Below are 19,465 nucleotides of genomic sequence, written 5' to 3' on the forward strand. Positions count from 1 at the left end.
TTATTCTACTATTTTTGGTAAATGTGTCTACATTCAAGGTGGAAAACGCTGTGTTGGTTCGCTAACCTGTCGAATTTCCTATATTAATTTGGTATCTGATCGGCACTGATGCCACTCTAGCATCTGACTTCCTTAGTATTGCAACTATATTGTATTATTCATCTCTCTACATCAGGGGTTCTTAAACTGTTTTTACCACGGACCCTAAATTTTTTGGGAGCTCGTGTGGACCACGGTAGGCATTAAAAATTTAAAAAATGAAAAATGAATTTAAAAAAAAAATGTTTTACTAACGTTAGACCAGGGGTTCTTAAACCTTTTTTACCGCGGACCCCTAACATTTTTTTTTACCGCGGACCCCTTTTTTTTGGCCTCGCGTGGACCACAATACGCAAATATTTTTCAAACTGACGTCATAAATTTACGTCACAATACAAATAGACTTCCTAAAAATCTGCTGATTTCGATTCAAAATTGCAAAAGTGAAATAGGGTCTTAATGCAGTCAGTGCAAAACCGTTTTATTTTTAATTAAATTGTTTTTTTTGATAAATTGATTTATTTCTTAAATATACTCTAATATTTTAATTAGGCGTTCATAGACCCCCTAAAAATAGTTCACGGGTCCCCATGGGGTCCATGAACCCCAGTTTAAGAACCCCTGCTCACATGTTTGATTGCGCGAGAATAAATAGCACAAGTTTTCGGGTGATGTTCTTCTTGCTATATGCTTGTTACGCGCAAAAAATTAATGGACAATCAAATTAATTACAATACTAGAAATAACTAATTTAAAATTGCAATAAACGTAAATGCAATATATTACTTCATAACTCAAAAAAAGTATGTCTCCCAGTTGAGTAAATTGTTGTGTACATCGCCGTGTTTCAATAGATAAAAAAACTTTTTAAAACGATTACGATATAAAAACGATTACCCGAATCAAAACCGAATTCGATCCAACTCGCAGTAGATGAGCCACGAATCGTCGCTGAAAATAGCAAGCGGGAAGACAAAGGCATGTGACACCTAGAAACATCGTAATAAGGACGGGAAAACAAAGCTTGCGCCATTGTTTGAGGCACAGCGAAGAAACTTGATCTCTCGTCGGTAAACGTCAGATAATATTGCTGAGCCTACAGCGTACAGTATAGGCTGGACATAAGGTAGAGGTAAAGTATTTAATGACGGTTGCCAACGCAAGTGTTGGGAGAGATTTTTTGACAGGGATTTAACTGATAGCAGAGTTAGACTGTAGAAATGGTTCGAACAATAAGAACGGGAGTAACAACACGTCGGCACACTCGGAATAGAAGTAGGACACAAAACTCTCGGTGTTGTCCCTGTTGTAAGTATGCGCAGGATTAAAGCATTTTGTTCTCCTGGTTCAGGTTTACCTTTAGAGAAAACAAAGAACAATTTTTTTGCCCTTCTTCGGTATTAAACAGTTAAAGAGCAATAGTAAGATGTATTGTAACGTTGTAAAACATAAACTTCACTTCCTAAAATGACAACGATCGGAATATACTCATTACTCATAAGCAGTGGTCGGCAAACTGCGGGCCGCGGCCCAAATGTGGCCGGAGAGCCATTTTTAGTGGGCCGCGAGTTACTTTCGAATAGCTTAGTGTGATCATACAGTTGTGGGCCGCGTGATAGCCGTACATTGATTGCACTTTATTTTAAAAGTTGATGCGGCAGAGAAATTTGAAATTAGCTCGGCTTGAAAAGTCCCACGTACCAAATATGGTCTTGAAAGCCTATCAAACAATTTTTTTTTGCCAACTTTAACTATATGTAAACGAAAAAATTCTTCGTTTTGTAGTATGCTTTATGTTATGGTATGGCAGTGTTTTGTCTTCAATAAAGGCGCCGTGTAATATTATTTCAACTTAAAATCAAACATCATGCTTCCGCCACTGTTTTTGCGGTGGTTTTACGTAGTGGGCCTTCAATAGCTTTGAAAAGAGTACTTTGGGCCGCGACAAAAAAAGTCTGCCGACCACTGCTCATAAGCAAGATTTAGTTCCTATTACGATGGCGACATTTTTGTTTCTTTCGACATAAAGAAATGTGTGATTAGCACAATCCGGTATGACACCTAAAGATTATTGTACTTTTTGGGGGTTGCCAATTTAAATTTTAAACCGTTTTAAATGCTAGGTAAAATCGTGTCTAAATAATGACTTTACGTCGCTAACCTGTATTTGTGTTCTTAATAATAGTGGCACTATTAGTTGACTTTTGTCTTCGAAATGTCAAGTTTTTTATATACGCACGTAAGTTTATTCTGGCACTATATAAAGACAAATTATAGTGGAGTCTAGACATTCTTTCGCACAACCGTGCTTTAATATGTCGAAAAAAACAACAGGCTCTTATGAGAGCTATTTAAGATTTTTATGACATTAGAAGGAAAACATTTTACCAGGTATATTCTTTAACTTTTACAAATAGATCACAGCCATGAAGTCAAAACTGTTTTAATCCAATATTAAAGACACGTTGGATCTACAGGCAAAAAAAAAAACAAACAATTTGAGGTTTGAAGCACAATAGTTGGAGGTTGTAGTAAGACGTAACAAGAATATCAAGCCCATGCATAAGTAGGTATCATTTTGAACGTTTCGAATAACTCTTTATTCATTTTTAACATAGTATGTTAAGTTATATTGAAAATGAATAAAAGAGTATATTCAAAATAAATAATAAGATATTCGTAGTGTTCAAAATGATAACTACTTCTGTATGGGCGGTTTATTCAGGGTACTAATCAAAAAGTACAAGCATTCCAACGCTTATCAATGTTTCAAAATAAACAACAGGCTCTCGTGAGAATCTTTGCAACGACCGCTGCCGTGTCGTCACACCTGCACTTCTTCTGCTTCTGTCCGCCGTCGGAGTAGTCGCTGCCTTCGTGTGCGACATCAAGTGGATGCAAGTGCCAAGCATCCTCCTCGTTAAGTTCCTCTTTGCAGTCCTCATGATGGCAATCCCGTGTTGGATCTGGATCAGATGCTTCATATGCTGCTTTCGAGGTCGATCCAGGAGCGCTGCAGATCTCACGGGCTCGCAAGGAGAAGTACCGAGCTCCGACGAAGTTATGGGGCGTGATCTGGAGCGGGGTGTCGGTCACCTACCAGGGGACCCATCGGGTATGCCCCCTCCTCCCCCGTATGACGCCAAGATGACGTTGGAGCCCCCCAGTTACCAGGATTGCCTGCGTATGGAGTCAGTATTGTAAACAAGTCATTTTAAAGTTACTTCAATCCCAGTCAAGTCATTTGTAAAATAACTTAATTCCAAGTCAAGTTTTTTTAATTGACTTAAGTAATTACAACACTGTATGGAGTGACGTCATGAGGGGGGCATGGTGTGACGTCATTTAGGGGGGAAACACAATGTAACGTCATTTAGGGGGGAATCATTGGGCGCAAATATGGTAGTGACGTCAACTGAAAAAGTGGAAATAAATAGTTGAAACCAGAGTTAAAAATTAAAAAAAGTCACACCAGTAAGAAACGTCTAAATGTAGAGCGTAACCTTTTTATTTGTTCATTAAAACTTGTGCATTTTACTTTAAATCAATGGTACAGTGGAGCATAATGGTTGGAGGTTGTAGTAAGACGTAATAAGAATATCAAAGCCCATACAGAAGTAGGTATCATTTTGGACGTTTCGAAATAACTCTTTTTACATTTGTTGAAAATGGTACAGTGTTTTTAAACCTTTTTCCCAGCGACCCAAATGCTTGCATTGCTTCCACAATATTACCAGCAGAAAAATGCACGAAGCAACTATTGTTAGATCCTGGGCTGTTGAGTCGTTTTGAACAGCACGCGAGCTTTAAAATAAAGTCGAGACCAACCTGGGACCAGATTGCAAAATATAATGTAACTATCTTCACTCTTATGTAGCGGTTTCATGGAACTCATTCAGCGACTTACGTGGATGAAAAAATAATGTTTTTCCACATTTATAAAGGAGCGTTTATAACCCAAGAATGGCAGGAGTTAATTTATTCATTGTTTATTTTACGCGTTATAACTACTACCTCTAATTCTCCAAACATTGCTGAAAATGACATTTATCGCCTGTATGGATTACGTTTATACCACCTGCGTAAACACAATTTGAAAATTTATTTACTTATATATTTCCAACGTGAAATGAAGCGTTTTCATTTTAGAGTAGACTTACTTCATGCATATGTGTATTTAACAATCTTGATATTTAAACTTGTTAATTAAGTGTTCACGCGATGTTCGTATATGTCTTACTATTATGCAATAGCGAATTTATAAGTGTGTACGAAAATCGTTGCAGCCTTTACCAAGACTATACTGTAATTTCAATGAAAGTTACAATAGTTCATCCTTAGGCGAGAGGGTCTAATCGCAGATAAGTGAAAATCAATTAAACAAGACACATGGGAATACAACTTTCGAATGTGTGGGATAAAAAAACGAGATTATTATTACGGTGCATACAAACTTAAACGGAAAACATTCACAGTGTCAGAGTTTTTTTTTCGAATAAACTCATCTGCTTAAATGCATTTTGCACGTAGATCGCGATTTTAAATAGAAAATGGCGCTTCAAAAGTTTTAAAAGTTTAATGCAAACAGTTTAAGCACAGAAACGTTGCTACACAAAATCATTAGATAAAAACTGTAAACGTCGTTTTTTGGCAGATGTGAAAACACATTAAACTTAGCAAATTACTTACTTTATATGGGGTTCTTAGCCTCCTACATTTATTCAGTAATAACATTCATGTGATCAATTACGATTTACGCCTGTGTTACGTGCTTAATCAGCAGTACAAAATTATCACCGGTTGCTTAATTACGCCGACTGTAAATTCTAACATTCATAGAAACGACATGTATATAGCCAATACGTAGGAAGAAAAAGAACACGAAAGTTACGTCATATTTGGCCAATAAAACTGGCCGGCAATCTAAAACATGGCTTAGGCATTACAGCGGCCATTCTAAGGCCAATTTGCAGCGGGAGTCAGACGCCAGCAAAACAAGTGGCTTGTGTTGCAGAACGTGAGAACATCGCCCACAAGACTGACAGTTATACCTGTGACTAATTTGTAAGAAACTATCGCAATCAAAATATCGATGTCACCCTCAATATGTACGTGTTACAATATGTTTCACACGTCAAGCAGTATATACATGAGCAAGCATGTATCAGTTAAAAGATTGCAAGCAAGTATCATTGAACATAAACTATCAGTATGACAATTTATCGTTCTGACACTAATTCAAACGTCTGTGTTGTTTTAATTTATGATTAGTGATAAAATAAATCAAAAATTTTAATAAAATCATTTGTAACGTTTTGGGAGGCCGCATTGTTTTCCTCAAAGCAACTAAGTCACTTTACATTTCCGGTTTTAAGCTTTTCACAATCGACATTGAAATTGTAACTACTAGTCTTTCATATCTATCTTATGTAATGTGGGACCTATTGTTGTCTGGTTACCCTAATCAGGCCGTGAAGCATGTTTAAGGACACGACTTATTTTTCACGTATACAACAAACACCATACTGATGTGAGCATGCAGCACGCTACTTGTGACAACAACCGTAGTCTGCTTCGTCAACATTGTGACCATCGAATCACAGCCATGGAAGATTAGGGCGGCTATTGTTATTTTCAGTGGAGTGCTCGTCATCTGGATGACAATAACGTTCGTCGAGATGCCAAGCATCGACGTCTGGCCCATTGTGGCATTTGACAACCCTGCGCTGTGCATGGCAACTGACAATTAGGCTTGGCAAGCGTTCAACGAAAACATTGTCAGTGGCAGTTATAGACCCACCAATAGAAATAGTGATCAATAAAGCAACACAATCAGTCGCAAGTGACAACACTATCAGTGGCGACTGTCATGGAAACACCACCTGTGGCAACTGGCAGGGCAACACAGCCGGTTGCTGACAATGTAACACTACCAGTGGCTAGGCTACTAAAATGTCAACACCGTCGGCAATTACTAACAATGCAACACTCTTCTAGTGGTAACTGAAACAGTAATACCACCGGTGCAAACTGACAAGATTTCAGTGACAACTGACAGTTCAACACCAACAGTGGCAACTGAAAACACTATAGCAGACTAGTAATTGACAAAAAAAATCGCCATTGGCAACTGGCAACGCAGCACCGGCAGTAGCAAGTTACGTTAAGATACCTCCAGCGGCAACTGCAACGCAAAATCGCCAGTGGAAGCTGACAAGACAATACTGACAGCGACAACTGACAGTTTAACACCGACAGTGGAAATTTAAAAAATATTACCAGGACTGGTAATTGACAAAAAACACCGCCATTGGCAACTGACAACGTAGCCAGTAGCATCTGAAAAAGCAATACCTACGGTGCATACTGGCAAAACAACACTGTTATTGGCAACTGACAAGACAACGCCACCAGTGATAACTAACAACGCAACCTTTTTATTGTCAACTGTCAATGCAACACCGACAGTGGCAACTGAAAAAAACAATACCAGCGCTGGTAATCAACAAAAACACAACGCTATTGGCAACTGCCAACGCAACACCGTCAGTAGAAAGTTACATTAATATACCTCCAGTGGAAACTGAAAACGCAAAATCGCCAGTGAAAGCTGACAAGGCAATACTGACAGCGACAAGTGACAAGACAATACCGACAGTGTCAATTAACAGGACAGCAGCGCCAGCAACTGACAAAATAACATTAACATAGTGTACTTTAATAAAATTTTGCCGTTTTACAATTGAAACGCTGCCTGGAGATAAATGCACATTTATCAACATATAGTGATGAAACCAATAATAACAGAATGAATTGTATAGCCTTGAGCAAATATTACAAATGTAACCTCAATTGCAAGAGCTATTCGTTTCGGATGAGTTCTAAATGGCGGCCACCCGCTCGACTGGCGAGTGCTTTCAGCAAAATTCTACCTCCGTTGAGAGAGTTACTTGGAATGTTCGCTAGCGCGTGTCTGTTGGGCAACCTAACGTTTATTCAGGTCGCCTCGTGTACTTCGTTCAATGTTGATACGTAATATAGAGGTCAGTGCGCAAACAACGTGATTGCCCAACGCACACACACCATTAGAAAAGTAAGGTGTAAACTGTACAGCGCTGCACAGTGCAGCGTTTCCGGAAAAATATATGCGTATAGGTCACTCCGTATATAGCGTCACATGACTCATGACGCGGATTAGATATGTCACTGCGCCGCCAACGCAAAGTAGCTTTGTCGATTACGCGCGGGCCGAGTCACACTAAAAGGTGTTCAATTAAGTGTCCAAGCTCTCCTTAGGTGAACTACTCAAGCGGTCTAAACAGGTGAAATGGCCCCCAGTGTAAGTTTGGCAAGATGACAAAAGGCTATATTAGTGTTATAGCAACATCAGATAGCAGCTTTGATTACCGGTTGGTAATCTTAGATCTGAGAATGCGACAAGTATAGACAAGGTTGCAATATCAAAATGTATGAATTAGTTTTGGCTTACAGCAATGTTATCCTTTTCTATGGCGACTCAGTACTTTGCGTGAGTTACAAGTGAAGCGTTGGCTACATAATTCCCTTTATTATAGTTTTAAGCTGAAATCGAACAAAACATAATACAAAAGCATAAATAAGTTTGATTTGAGTTAATATGACCCATGTGATTCGAAATTTCCCCAAGTTTTAGAGTATCTTACCTAAAATTAATCTCACCAAAACTAATTTTCTAAACCAGCAACTGCAGTCGGCGACCAAAACAAACCAACGGAGACCCAATTTGGGGTCGCGACTGATGGGTTGAGAAACACTGATTTACAGCTAAATTTAAGTTTATAACTGCAGCAAATTTCCAAAGGAATTGAACCACAATACTATGCGCACAATTATTTTAGAACAGTGGTTCTCAACCCTTTTTGTACCCGTGGCCCTTTTTTGACGCTTTCAAATAGTCGCGTACACCTACATTTTTCTAGTATAATATCTGCGGTTAGTTCTTTATAATATTTCAGTAATTCTGTGTAGTGCACCTTATGTTGAGCAAAGTAACAGACGACGCCAAATTGCTTTATGACAAGTTTATTTTTAATGTGATTTCTGCTGCTGCATTTCCGAAGCAAGTCTTAAAATGCGTGGTTGTGTTTTCTATAATGTGAGACGCATGTCATCTTTCCGAACGATAGCATAAACCAAAATCCTGTACATGTGATTCACATGTCACATGATGTGAAAGTTGTAATGCTGACTTCCATTTTACAATATATTTGTGTTACATCACAATGGAAATGTTACGTCACACTTAATGCGGTTTAAAACGGTACAATGTAATTTTATCACTCACCTAGATTATGATTAAGCAATTAGGCATGTATCTATCCCAGCGTTAGTTAATTTAATAAAAAAAGTATATTTAGAAGTTGTGCGGACCCCCAGGGGTCCGTGGACCCCCGGTTGAGAACCACTGTTTTAGAATATTGCGCAGGAAATTAGTTGTAACTTATCATGTGCAATGTCAGTAGATAATAAAAAGGCATACAGCAAAAAGTATCAAAGCGAATCTGTAATGGAACAAGCTTTGTTGGATTGCAGTGGACTGTGAATTACACAAATAAAGTCATAAATCAAATAGCTTTATTTTGTTTACCAAAAATACTATTAACTCAATACAGCGGTTTAACTATTCGGTTCAAATGGTATCCTTTGCTAGTTCATGCTCAACTTGTGGCTGTCTTTTTACTACCTACAGTTAAAACCATGATTGCGATGTGAGCTTTGGAAAAGATAAAGGAGCCTTTTTTGCAGTTTTCATTGTTCCCAATGTTGATAAAATTAATTCGTGGAAACAACTCTGCACGTTTATATCAAAGTTAAATCGTAAATTTGATATTTGCAAGGACATCTTTAGTAAGATAAAGAGAGTGTTTTGTTGGTTTAAAGGACCTCGGAAATGCCAAATTCATAAGTGGAAGCATGTTTGCAACTTAGGCCTTGTTTTAAATAAAACATATCCTTCATTCAAGCATGACTCAAGGCTATGATGCACAGTTTACAACGTTGACAGTGGGACGCATATTGTTTGGTTAGGTGCTCGGGCAGGTCAATGTTGGTTATGGTGGTTACGCACCACCGAATTTTCCGACTTTCTGCCGGTTTGATAGAGTTTAGGAAAACGGACCTAACCAATACAGTTTGAAACTTATAATTTACATCTGTGCAAATAGAGAAGCGAAGGTGCTGAATGGTTCAAACAGTTAGCAAAACGGTTTAGCAGGATAGTAATTTTCTATACAGTGTTGTATCGCAAAATGTTCTATATAGATTACGTTGCAAAGTTTTGTTTTTAATATTCTAGTAAAGTCAAAAGAGAAAACCGCCCTGGAGTGAAAGTTTAGAGTCTTTAGACTATAGCAATAACCGCCGTTTTGTTTTACCAAAGTAGCCGAAAAAATGCTTCATTGTGCTTAAGCGAGCGGCATTGTATCACCACACATAAAAGTATAGTGATTTTTCGTTTAAAGTTTATTTTTGTTAAAATAATACGTTGTGTGTTTAAATGAGAACCCGTAGACGATAAGCTTCAATTTACATTGGTATCCGCCGTGGAATTGGTAACTGTGTTATTTTTTAAATGATCTAACGCTTGACAGGGTGAGGTGTTTTACTTTACATGTGGAATTGTTCAGATAACTTTCTGTAATTTTAAATGACCGCTAACTGTCAGTTTTGACATTTGTTTAGGACAGCCATCTTGCGACGGTTCAAGCAATTAAAAATGGCAAATAATCGTAAGTATGGACAATATCGATTTATCAACTCTATATAGTCACAATACGCTATTTCGAAAGATAATTCTAGAAATCACTAAACGGGTGACTAACATATTTACTGCAAATGACTAATAACAATGTAATGGTCATTGTTGGTGGGTTTCATTACGTCACTCGCGTGATCTGTAACGCTAAACGTTAAGTAATGTGCCAACGTAAAGGTTCGCGTTACGGTTGACCTGATATGAATTATTGCGAAACGTTTTAACCATCACGTTTAACAACAATTCACCATTTTTAGCACAAAACAAACAATTCAAATTTTATTAGCATAGTCACTTTGTTAATATCGCGTATTTGTATAGACACAGATTCTAGTTGGAACAAAAAATAAATTTCACTAAACACGTTATCAGTTCATTCATTTCTAAGCAAAATTTCATAAAATTAGGACACAAGAATGATCATTACAAATCACTTTTAATTTGCAACAGGAACATTAGTTGTTTTTGTTTTTCGGGCCAAAATATCGTCAAGCTACGAAACGGTGCATTCGGTTGTTTATAGCAGAAAAATGTAATATTTTTTGTAGATATCTATATCACAAATTTAGGAATGGGAATCTATACTTCTTAAAATTGGCCAAAAAAAAGCATTTTAACTTTATTTTGCATTAAATTTCTATCAACAAACGCCCATGTATCATGCTTCTTACTTCGACTATTAACTGAATAATTTCATGCAAACTATAAAATCGTTAAGGAAAAGAAAACCACGATCTGCCTTAAAACCAGCCACGCGATTTAACAGCAATTCGCAATCGCATGTTTGTTTCAAGAAAAATCACAGCTCTTATAAAAAGTACACCAAATCTCCCAAAGCCACGCTGGATCATGGAGTCTGTCGATCAGTGATACAAGCAGGGTAGGCCAGAAATACAACTAGCGTGCAGTGAGGTTTGAACTCACGACCTCCGGTCATACCGGGACCGTCGCTCTACCTACTAAGCTACACAGGCTTAAAGAGTCATCTATCCCGTATAAAAAGAGTATACCATTTAGACAAAATATAGCCAAAAATGTCGCAATCTAACAATCACTCACTTTAGAGTGTTTAAAACAAAGAAAAAGAAAGACGTTCGCCCCTTATAACAATCCTCGATTTGCAGGCCGGCAGCGGAAAATACTCTGGAACCCAATCGTGCCAATGTTCTTCTTAATGTTCAGCATCGTCAACTTGGCCGTTCAGGAATCACTAGAGTGGAAAATCGCATCCGGTATCGTACTCGCCCTAAGCCTACTCGCACTCGTCTGGATCACCTACTCGCATAAGCGACAGTCCGAGTGGCAGCGGCAAGCGCCAGTTGCCAGCACCCCAGTGGCAGGTGATATTGCCACCCAAAGAACGGCCGAAGCTACGGTTCAAACTCGCCATAGCGATTTTCGAGTAGACTCGCACCCACCCTACTCGGCAACTCCGCACTCAGACGCACCGCCATCTTACGAGAAAGCGACCGCTTTGCCAGGAAGTGAACCACCGCCTTACGAATAGAGGCAAAACCGCGAAAAAAGGTTTTCGGCGTTGGAAACGACGTTGGTGTGGTCATAAAAGCAACCCCCCGGAAAAGGAGGGTATAGTTGCGGGATGAAGGGTTGACGTCAGCAAAAAATGTCAAAATGGTTTCGGCGGTAAAAACTGATGCCAGCTAATCCTTAAACAATACACTTTATCGAATCTTCTTTGTTCAAAATGCAGCAAATTTTGTACTTAAAAAAGATCTCCTAAAACAGTGATTCTTAACATTTTCTGGATAAGCACAAAAGTGGGTATTTTCTGTCGCTAAACGTGACACCTGATTTTAAAACGAACCATTTTGCTTAAGCATACATGACTTAATTGAAACAAAATGAATCATAAACCTTAGTAATCAGGGTTATCCGCACAATTAGATCAGATGTAGTAAAATCGGCATACCTATTGGGTGTTAAAAACTTTACAGTTATACTATTATATGTTTGCATTTGGTTTATTTTCATGACTTGCACTCCGCTGAGCCTGTTTGTAGCTCCGAAGGTAGAGCGACAGTCCCGCTATGGCCGAGGTCGTGAATTAAAAAACATAAAACAAGTCTGCGATGGTGTATGATATGTAAGCCGTACTCCTTGGACAAAATACATCTTCAAAAGGCTAGATCACAGCTGCTGTTGACACATATCTGTATCTTTCATTTAGTTCAAGATGACAACTTTTAAGAAGGTTGTGTATTTTAATACGGGTAAACTTTTTTTAACAATTAGCCATTGCCCATTTATTGATAAATATCGTTTAATAATGACTGATGATGATGTCATCTGACTGTCAAAAAAATGAAATGAACTTTCTTCACGTTGATAAATCTGTAAAATATATATTGAAAAGCTAGTTATCAACTTATCGCAGTTACTAGATCAGGGTGATCCAAACATGCATTCTAGCCTATAAGTGACCCACAAAGAACATTGAAAATGTATTGTGGCCCACGATGCTATTAACCTTGGGCCACTAAATTGTGCGTTAAGCTTACCATGAAAAATATTACAACAAAAAAACGATATTTACCAGTTGGACGTTAGCAACTATTCACCTGCCGTCACATCGTTCAAAAGTCGTATGATTGTCTGAAAAACAGCGGATAATTAACCGATCTTTCTCTATCGTATAACAACATGTGGGCTTGTAGGACGCTTGACCATGGCAAGCTTATTCAATAAGCTTGACGGCCGAACATATGACTTTTTGGATTGTTTACCGTCTAAATTGGGGTAGTGCTGTAATTACTGATATGTGTTCCCTTGTGACTTTAAACTCTTTTTTCCAAATAAAATATTATTTTTTTGTGTTCAATTACTTGAATAAGCCTAATTTACTTGTACAAATACCTTTAATTGGACTTAGGGCTAATTCTTTAGCCACATTTATTTTGCATTAAATCTAAGTGATTTTAAAACGTTTTTCGTAAAATTGGGTTGTTCATCGCAATATTTAGACATAAAATAATTTTACTATTTGTTTGGTATTTTAGATGTTTTGTTATGCAAATACTAAATGAATGAAAAAAATACAAATTTTATTAGTTGAATCTTATTCTTAAAACCAATGAATTGACTTGAAATAGCCCTGGACTAAGACACCTGTTGTTTATTGAAAGTAACTTGACTCGACTCAAATATTTTTTTTTAATAACTTGTTTACACACTGATCGGCGTCACTAATTGTATTTCACTATCTTCATTACCCTTCAAAGGTTTGTCATCTACATAATTATCTACTTACCCTAAAATATGTTTGGCGTAGTCCGGAGTCATAAGGTCTACCCTGTGGCAGCATCTGACCACTGAAAAAGTAATGTTTTCGGATAAGATGTCGTTTAAATGGGGTAAGGTTAAAATTTAAAAGAAATCTGTATATTGATGTTAGCTACGGGCGTCAACGCTGTTAAACGTTTTAAGCAGTAGCCAGAATAAGTGAATAAGTCGAACTATACTAATACTGAATGCCTTTTAAACATTAGGTCGATATAAGCTTTTAGTTGTTAATTTGCTTACAGTTGTCTGGTAAGGTAAATATACACTTTCCTTTAAGCTTACCAATTGAGACATGCTGCCTTTGACGAGCTTGGATTGGCAAAGACTAGCAAAACTGCACAAATAATTACAATAGCCAACAGTTTATTCATACTGGTTGCAAATCATAAACTGGAAGTGGCAGCGTCTATACTTATTCGGACACTCAAACAATCAATTTAACCACAGCTATTAAAATTTATAACCCAGATCTAAACAAATATTGAGTTATTTCTTTAATAATAGATATACGATAGAATCGCTAATGTTCAGAACAACCTTTTTAAACTTTGCGCCGATACCGTTGCTAGCAGCAGGCAATAATTCCCGATGATTTTCGAGCAAATTTTCGCGGCATTTAACTCAAAATGTTTTTTACTGCAGACGTTCAAAGGCTAAGAATATCGTTTTGAACGTGCCCGAGTAAGCTAATGCCCTAAGGCAAATAGGTGACTTACAGTACCAAATGTTTGCAAGTGAAAGATGGCAACAACACAAATATTTCAACTCGTGGAAAATTACTATATGCATAGCAATATCTTGTAGAACAGTGTTTCTCAACCTTTTATGATTAGCGGCACCCCTTTGAAATAACAAGTAGATTGCGGCATCCCTAAAAGATTTTTCCGTAGGTAGTTCACCAGAATGCCACAATAAACGGAACTGGAGCAATACACATCAACTCTACACAACGTAGGAAGTTTTAATTGGACTTTATTCTACTCTAATCTTTGCCAAAAAACTGTAAGAGGTGAGCGCAAAACAGATTCTTAAAGATTCATAAATTTCTCTGACACCCTTGTGCTTAAATATGGCACCCTGCCCAAACTTAGCAGACACCCCTGCCCAAACTTAGCAGTTATAGCAAAGTGATTTCGACGTTGCCGCTTTAGTAAATACCGCAGTAAAACCATATAACAATCTCAACATATGCAAGTCTATTAATCTTTATACAAATCACTCTTAGTACTTAATAACAACGAAAGATTCATAACACGTGCGACCGTGCGTGTACAACAACTGTGATTTAGGCGTTCTGAGGTCGTTTTTCATCAATAACGGCTTACGTACCACAGTGCATACACACAGGAAAGTACTGAAGAAAGCCATAGTACACATCAGAAAGCCTTCGACATATTTACCCAATCAACTGATCAATATAGGGCAGTGATTCTCAACCGCGGCTCTCAGAGCCGCATGCGGCTCTCAACTGAACATTTTGCGGCTCTCTAACCAAGTGAAAAATTAGTTACAAAGTAAGTAAGAGAAATCAAGAATTAATGAATTGTACCAGCAAGGATCCCGAGTACGAAGTACTAATGTTACCGGGTACTTCCATCCGGCTCTTTAAAATAATTTTGTGGTTTGTTACGTCACAATATATTTAGTCCTGATCGACAAGCTATGGCAAACACTGTTAATTAGTTAGCCTAGGCTAGCGTAATGTATAGTTGTTGTTTTCTAGTTGCTTTCTTAATGTTTTTTAATTATATGCCTACTGTTGTTTTTTATGCGGCTCCTTGCAAACCTTAGGTTTGAAATGCGGCTCTTGCTCTGAAAAAGGTTGAGAATCACTGATATAGGGCCATTTTTATTTTAACCTAACGAAGTTCGGCCTTTTTGTTATAACATTCTAGTGTAGAACTTTACTTCGACGCCCATGAGTAACCTTCTAAGAATACCACAATTAATATATTGTACTGTATTGCTCCTTTATGGAAAAGCAATATTCATTCGAAGGGGAATAAAATATAACGCCTTCATGTTAAGACCAACGCAAACAGCCGAGTTTTCGCTTTAGACGCTGTTGTTTTCCTCGGTCTCCGCTGCGCAATACAAAGCATTAACATCTCTGTGTGAAGTTAACTGCTTAAACACATGAAAGAAAAAAACGCACTTGGGTAATCTGCAGTGCAACATGCTATTGAAATAAACTATTGCATTAGTTAAGGTCCGTTGCGCCAGATAGCTCTGGCTTCTTTAGAGTAATGATCTAGCTAAAAGTAATATAGACTAATTCAGCGACGTACAATGTGCAGCCAGTTTAAAAAGGCTTGTTGTAGAACAAAAAAAGGTTATTTACAGTTAAGTTGGGTCGATTTTTATTGTGATTTCGGGCGATTTAACAATTGTATTTCATGCCATAGGTTCTGTAGTATTTGTAAACTAAAGGTAATATAACTATTTAGTAGAGCTGCCAACTAAGTATGAATTTAATAAGCTCGAGTTATCTTGAGTATGTAGCTCCGATTAAACCATCAACTTAAAAGAGGAAAACAGGCTGGCCAAAAGAATAAAAAGTAAATACTTTCGAAATTATTAGAAATGTCAAGATTGAAATAGCAACTTTATTTTTAAACTAGTGTAACCCATAAATCGTTCACTCTGTATCCTTAAAATTTTTAAAATATAAAAGTTTTTTTTAAATATGGCAAAGTAATTTAATGCTGCTTATAAGCCTGTTATATGCTCAAAAGCTGGCGCATTGCATAGTAACAACAGCATTTATAGACTGTATAATTCTTTAAAAGAATGTCGCTAGTTCATTACAGCAAGTTTCGTATTTGAGTAGCAAAATAGAATAAGGAACTCGATTGATTAATAATTTTAGAGTTGATTTTGGGCTTAAAAGAAATACGGACTCAGTTTGTCACAGCGCTTATGAAAACTTGCAGAACCAAAAAGATATTACCTTTTCCAAGAAATATAAATACGTTATACACTATTAAATATTACCTTAATCGACCTATGAAACACAAGTGGGCAGCTATAATTCGGACAATTGGACTAATTTTGTCGTACGCATTGTTACTTGCCTATTTAGCACTACAAAATTATCACCGGTTGCTAATTACGCCGACTGTAAATTCTAACATTCATTATTAGTTTTGCGCCTTTGCTTTTAAATGTAGGGCTAGGATTTAGGTTTTCGCATTGCGGGACATTTATAATAACGTAATATTTTTGTGCGCTCTGGTGTTCGCCTGTTTAATTAGACTCAGGACCTGTTATTTCCTGTCTCTAAACAACTCTACAAATCTCACGATCATTTATCGCTTGTCTCTCGCCGCGGTTTAACTTCTCACGAAAAGGTCCGCCCAATGTTATCTTTCCACGAAACGGCCGCCCTGTAAGGCAGCGCGTCAGCGTGTATTATGAGCGGCTGACCGCCTAGAGCTCAGCAGACGTTTAGGTGCAGCCTTGTGAAATTAGCGAGTAAAACTTTAAGTGTTATATGCTCCGTCTGTCGTTTGTTTGTAAGTAATCGTGTGTGTCTAAGTATCATTATTGTTTGTGGTGTGGTAATATTCTACTCCTGCAACCAATACATCTGTACATTGGGTTTTCTTGTTATGGTCTTTAATATAAGTTCTCTTTGGTAGGTTATTTAATTCCCGAAAATAGGGACTCACTAGCGGCCTTACAGGAGGCCTAGGAAATTCTCTAAAATTACTAGTTAAAGTCGTAACACGCATAAACAGAATGCAGTAGTTAAATGGTGGATTTGTCACGGTTTTAGGGTTTTGAGCACCCCAAACTCGGCGTCAATAATTGAAAGTTTGTAGGATTTCTTATAATGCATTGTAATTTCGCAAGTCTAAGGAACAACGCAAAACTAGTTAATTACAATCCTGATCGAGTTGACTGATTTCGGCAAGCCTCTTCGAAGGCATCTTGAGTACTATTTATGTTGCTGTTATACTTGGCTACATGGTAATGCAACATTTAGTATAAGTAAAGTAGTAACGTTGCTTTCTTCGCAGCGAAATAGTTCGCTAATGGACACCACAGCTTGTCACAATCGTTGTTTAAGCGCCCTTCAGTTTGATTTTATGACGTTATATCGGCCATTTTTGTTGGGGTAGGAATTTGACAAATCGGCAAAAGCAATAGTTTAGTAGAGTGAACCCCAAACTGTGTGCCTCGAGAGATCGTCAAATGTGCCGCGAAACTTTTGGTAATTTTGGAAAAAAAAGTTTTGTATTAGCAATATGCATACACGCAAGCATTTCAGATTTTAAAACGCACTCTACTTTAGAAATTATCAATATTGAGATATTTACGTATTTGTCGTATGTTAAGGCCGATTGTAAAATGTCTCTATTGTTGTTCTATTAAAAGCAGGGCTGCGGAGTCGGTTAAAAAAAAAACTGAGTCCGACTCCGGCCAAATGTAAGATTTTGTCGAGTCCCGAGTCCTGCTCTGACTCTACAGCCTGTATTTTTACCCATTTACGCAATTAAATTAGGGTGGATTTTTTGCAATCCACTCATATTGATGTCATAAATGATCCACCCGCATTATATGGTTTTAAAATATCTCACCATTTGCTATTACACTTTTACAACTTAGATTTTGCCGCCTTAACAGTTTTAAAATTTGATACTGCGCATGCGCACGTCGGACTCGGGTAGTTTTACGTGGTCTTACTCCGTCGAGTCCCGAGTCCGACTCCGACTCCGCAGCCCTGGTTAAAAGTGTGCCGCGAACTATTTAAGGTTGGTTTAGTGTGCTGCGAGCTAAAAAAAGTTTGGGAGCCACTGGTTTAACATATATCTTAATTTTCAGAAATTGATAAAAATGTCAAACCATGAAGGCTATTTTGTAATAAAAGAGCTGAAAAAAGAGAGCGATGATGGACTTTATGATGATTTTGTTGCCCCGAATACAGATCGGTCATCACAAAAGCATCAACCTGCAAGTAACGATTCAGATTGTGGAGAAGAAAGTGACTTGGATCAAATGAATGCTAGGAAAGAACAATGCAAGAATATTTTCAAACAGAATACAGCGTTCCGATGTCACGTTTGCGAAAAGTGTTTCAAAAATTGTTCCGTACTTAAAAAACATTTGGCTGGAATTCACTTCAAGAAACACAAATGCAAGGTTTGTGGGAAATTATATGGAATCATTTCAGAACTTATAAATCACATCAGAACTCACACTGGAGAAAGGCCTTTTAAATGTGTTTATTGCGTTAAATCTTTCAACCGATCTCAAACCTTGAAAGTACACGAACGAATTCACACTGGGGAAAGACCGTATGAGTGTAATTATTGTGGAAAATTGTTTAGCTTTATGTCATCTTACAAACATCATGAACGAGTTCATCCTAGAGATAAAACGTACAAATGCAAAGTTTGTGGGAAATGCTTTGGAGAAACTGCAAATTTTAAGGCACATGTAAAAACTCACACTAGAGAAAAGTCTTGCAAGTGCAAAGAATGTGGCAAGTGCTTTAGCTGCAGAGGAAATCTTTACAGACATAAAATCATTCACACTGGAGAAAAACCTTTCGAATGCAAAGTTTGTGGAAAATGTTTTAACCAGGCAGGAAGTCTTAAAAGACACAAAAGAACTCACTCTGAAGAAACCATTGCAAAAAAAAACTTGTCGAAAACTCTCTAAAGATTTCTTTCAAATGCATTTTGTATTTTACCTCTGAATCATTTCAAACTAATGATCATGGAGATAACCAAAAGAACAAAAAAACTATTAGTTGTAAAATTCTGTGAAATGCTTTTGTGAATTAAACAAAAATTTGATAAGAAAGCAAATGTGAATATTGGATGAGCGTTAAACACAAACTTAAAGTATCAATACTTTTGATAGAAAATCCTGCTTTCTTAACCCACTTAACCTCTTTGTTATCGTCAAAGCAGTTAGGTTGTGAAATATTTATTTAATCCTGTTAGTTTTCTTATTGAAGTGGAATTAAAGCAGCGGTTCACAAACTTTTATAAAAAATTTGCCTGGCGGACCTTTGCCCTATTAAAATTCAAGGGTCAGTTGACCCATGTTTCTTGTATTACACTGGTGCAGTCGCGAACGATTCATTGATATCAGGTAGTTCAGCCTCATAGATGCTTTATGATGTCACAAGAGACATCAACAAACACGCTATATTATCGAATAATAAAGCATAACTACAGACTAAAATGTTTTAAACAACGTCTAATTGTAATGTTTAAAGACATTCGTTAATGACTAATGTTTAAAAAATTAAAGACTAACTCTCCTTGCGGACCCTCTGAAACTGTTGTACGGACCCAGTTGGTCCGCGGATCCCAGTTT

At 37.4% G+C, this 19,465-nt stretch overlaps 2 protein-coding genes and 1 long non-coding RNA gene across 3 annotated transcripts; 2 read left to right on the forward strand and 1 right to left on the reverse strand.

Annotated features, from left to right (window-relative positions):
- Positions 1–1,213: 1,213 nt before the first annotated feature.
- LOC146135303 (uncharacterized) lies at positions 1,214–3,348 on the forward strand. Its single transcript, XM_083396074.1, has 2 exons — positions 1,214–1,347; positions 2,825–3,348. Exons 1-2 carry the CDS (start codon positions 1,260–1,262, stop codon positions 3,241–3,243), a joined length of 507 nt encoding a protein of 168 aa, XP_083252200.1. The 5' UTR covers positions 1,214–1,259; the 3' UTR covers positions 3,244–3,348.
- A 6,162-nt stretch (positions 3,349–9,510) lies between these two features.
- On the forward strand, positions 9,511–11,895 carry LOC146135304 (uncharacterized). The gene is made up of 2 exons (XM_083395930.1): positions 9,511–9,806; positions 10,957–11,895. The coding sequence occupies exons 1-2, from the start codon at positions 9,794–9,796 to the stop codon at positions 11,337–11,339; spliced, it is 396 nt and encodes a 131-aa protein (XP_083252056.1). The 5' UTR covers positions 9,511–9,793; the 3' UTR covers positions 11,340–11,895.
- A 491-nt stretch (positions 11,896–12,386) lies between these two features.
- On the reverse strand, positions 12,387–13,594 carry LOC146135305 (uncharacterized). The gene is made up of 3 exons (XR_014501552.1): positions 13,415–13,594; positions 13,101–13,161; positions 12,387–12,445 (listed from the first exon to the last, which is right to left on the reverse strand). It is a non-coding gene; the product is annotated as an uncharacterized LOC146135305 (long non-coding RNA).
- Positions 13,595–19,465: the final 5,871 nt, after the last annotated feature.

This window comes from Ascidiella aspersa, chromosome 8, assembly GCF_963924565.1.
Source record: "Ascidiella aspersa chromosome 8, kaAscAspe10.2, whole genome shotgun sequence".
In the NCBI taxonomy this organism is placed as follows: Eukaryota; Metazoa; Chordata; class Ascidiacea; order Phlebobranchia; family Ascidiidae; genus Ascidiella; species Ascidiella aspersa.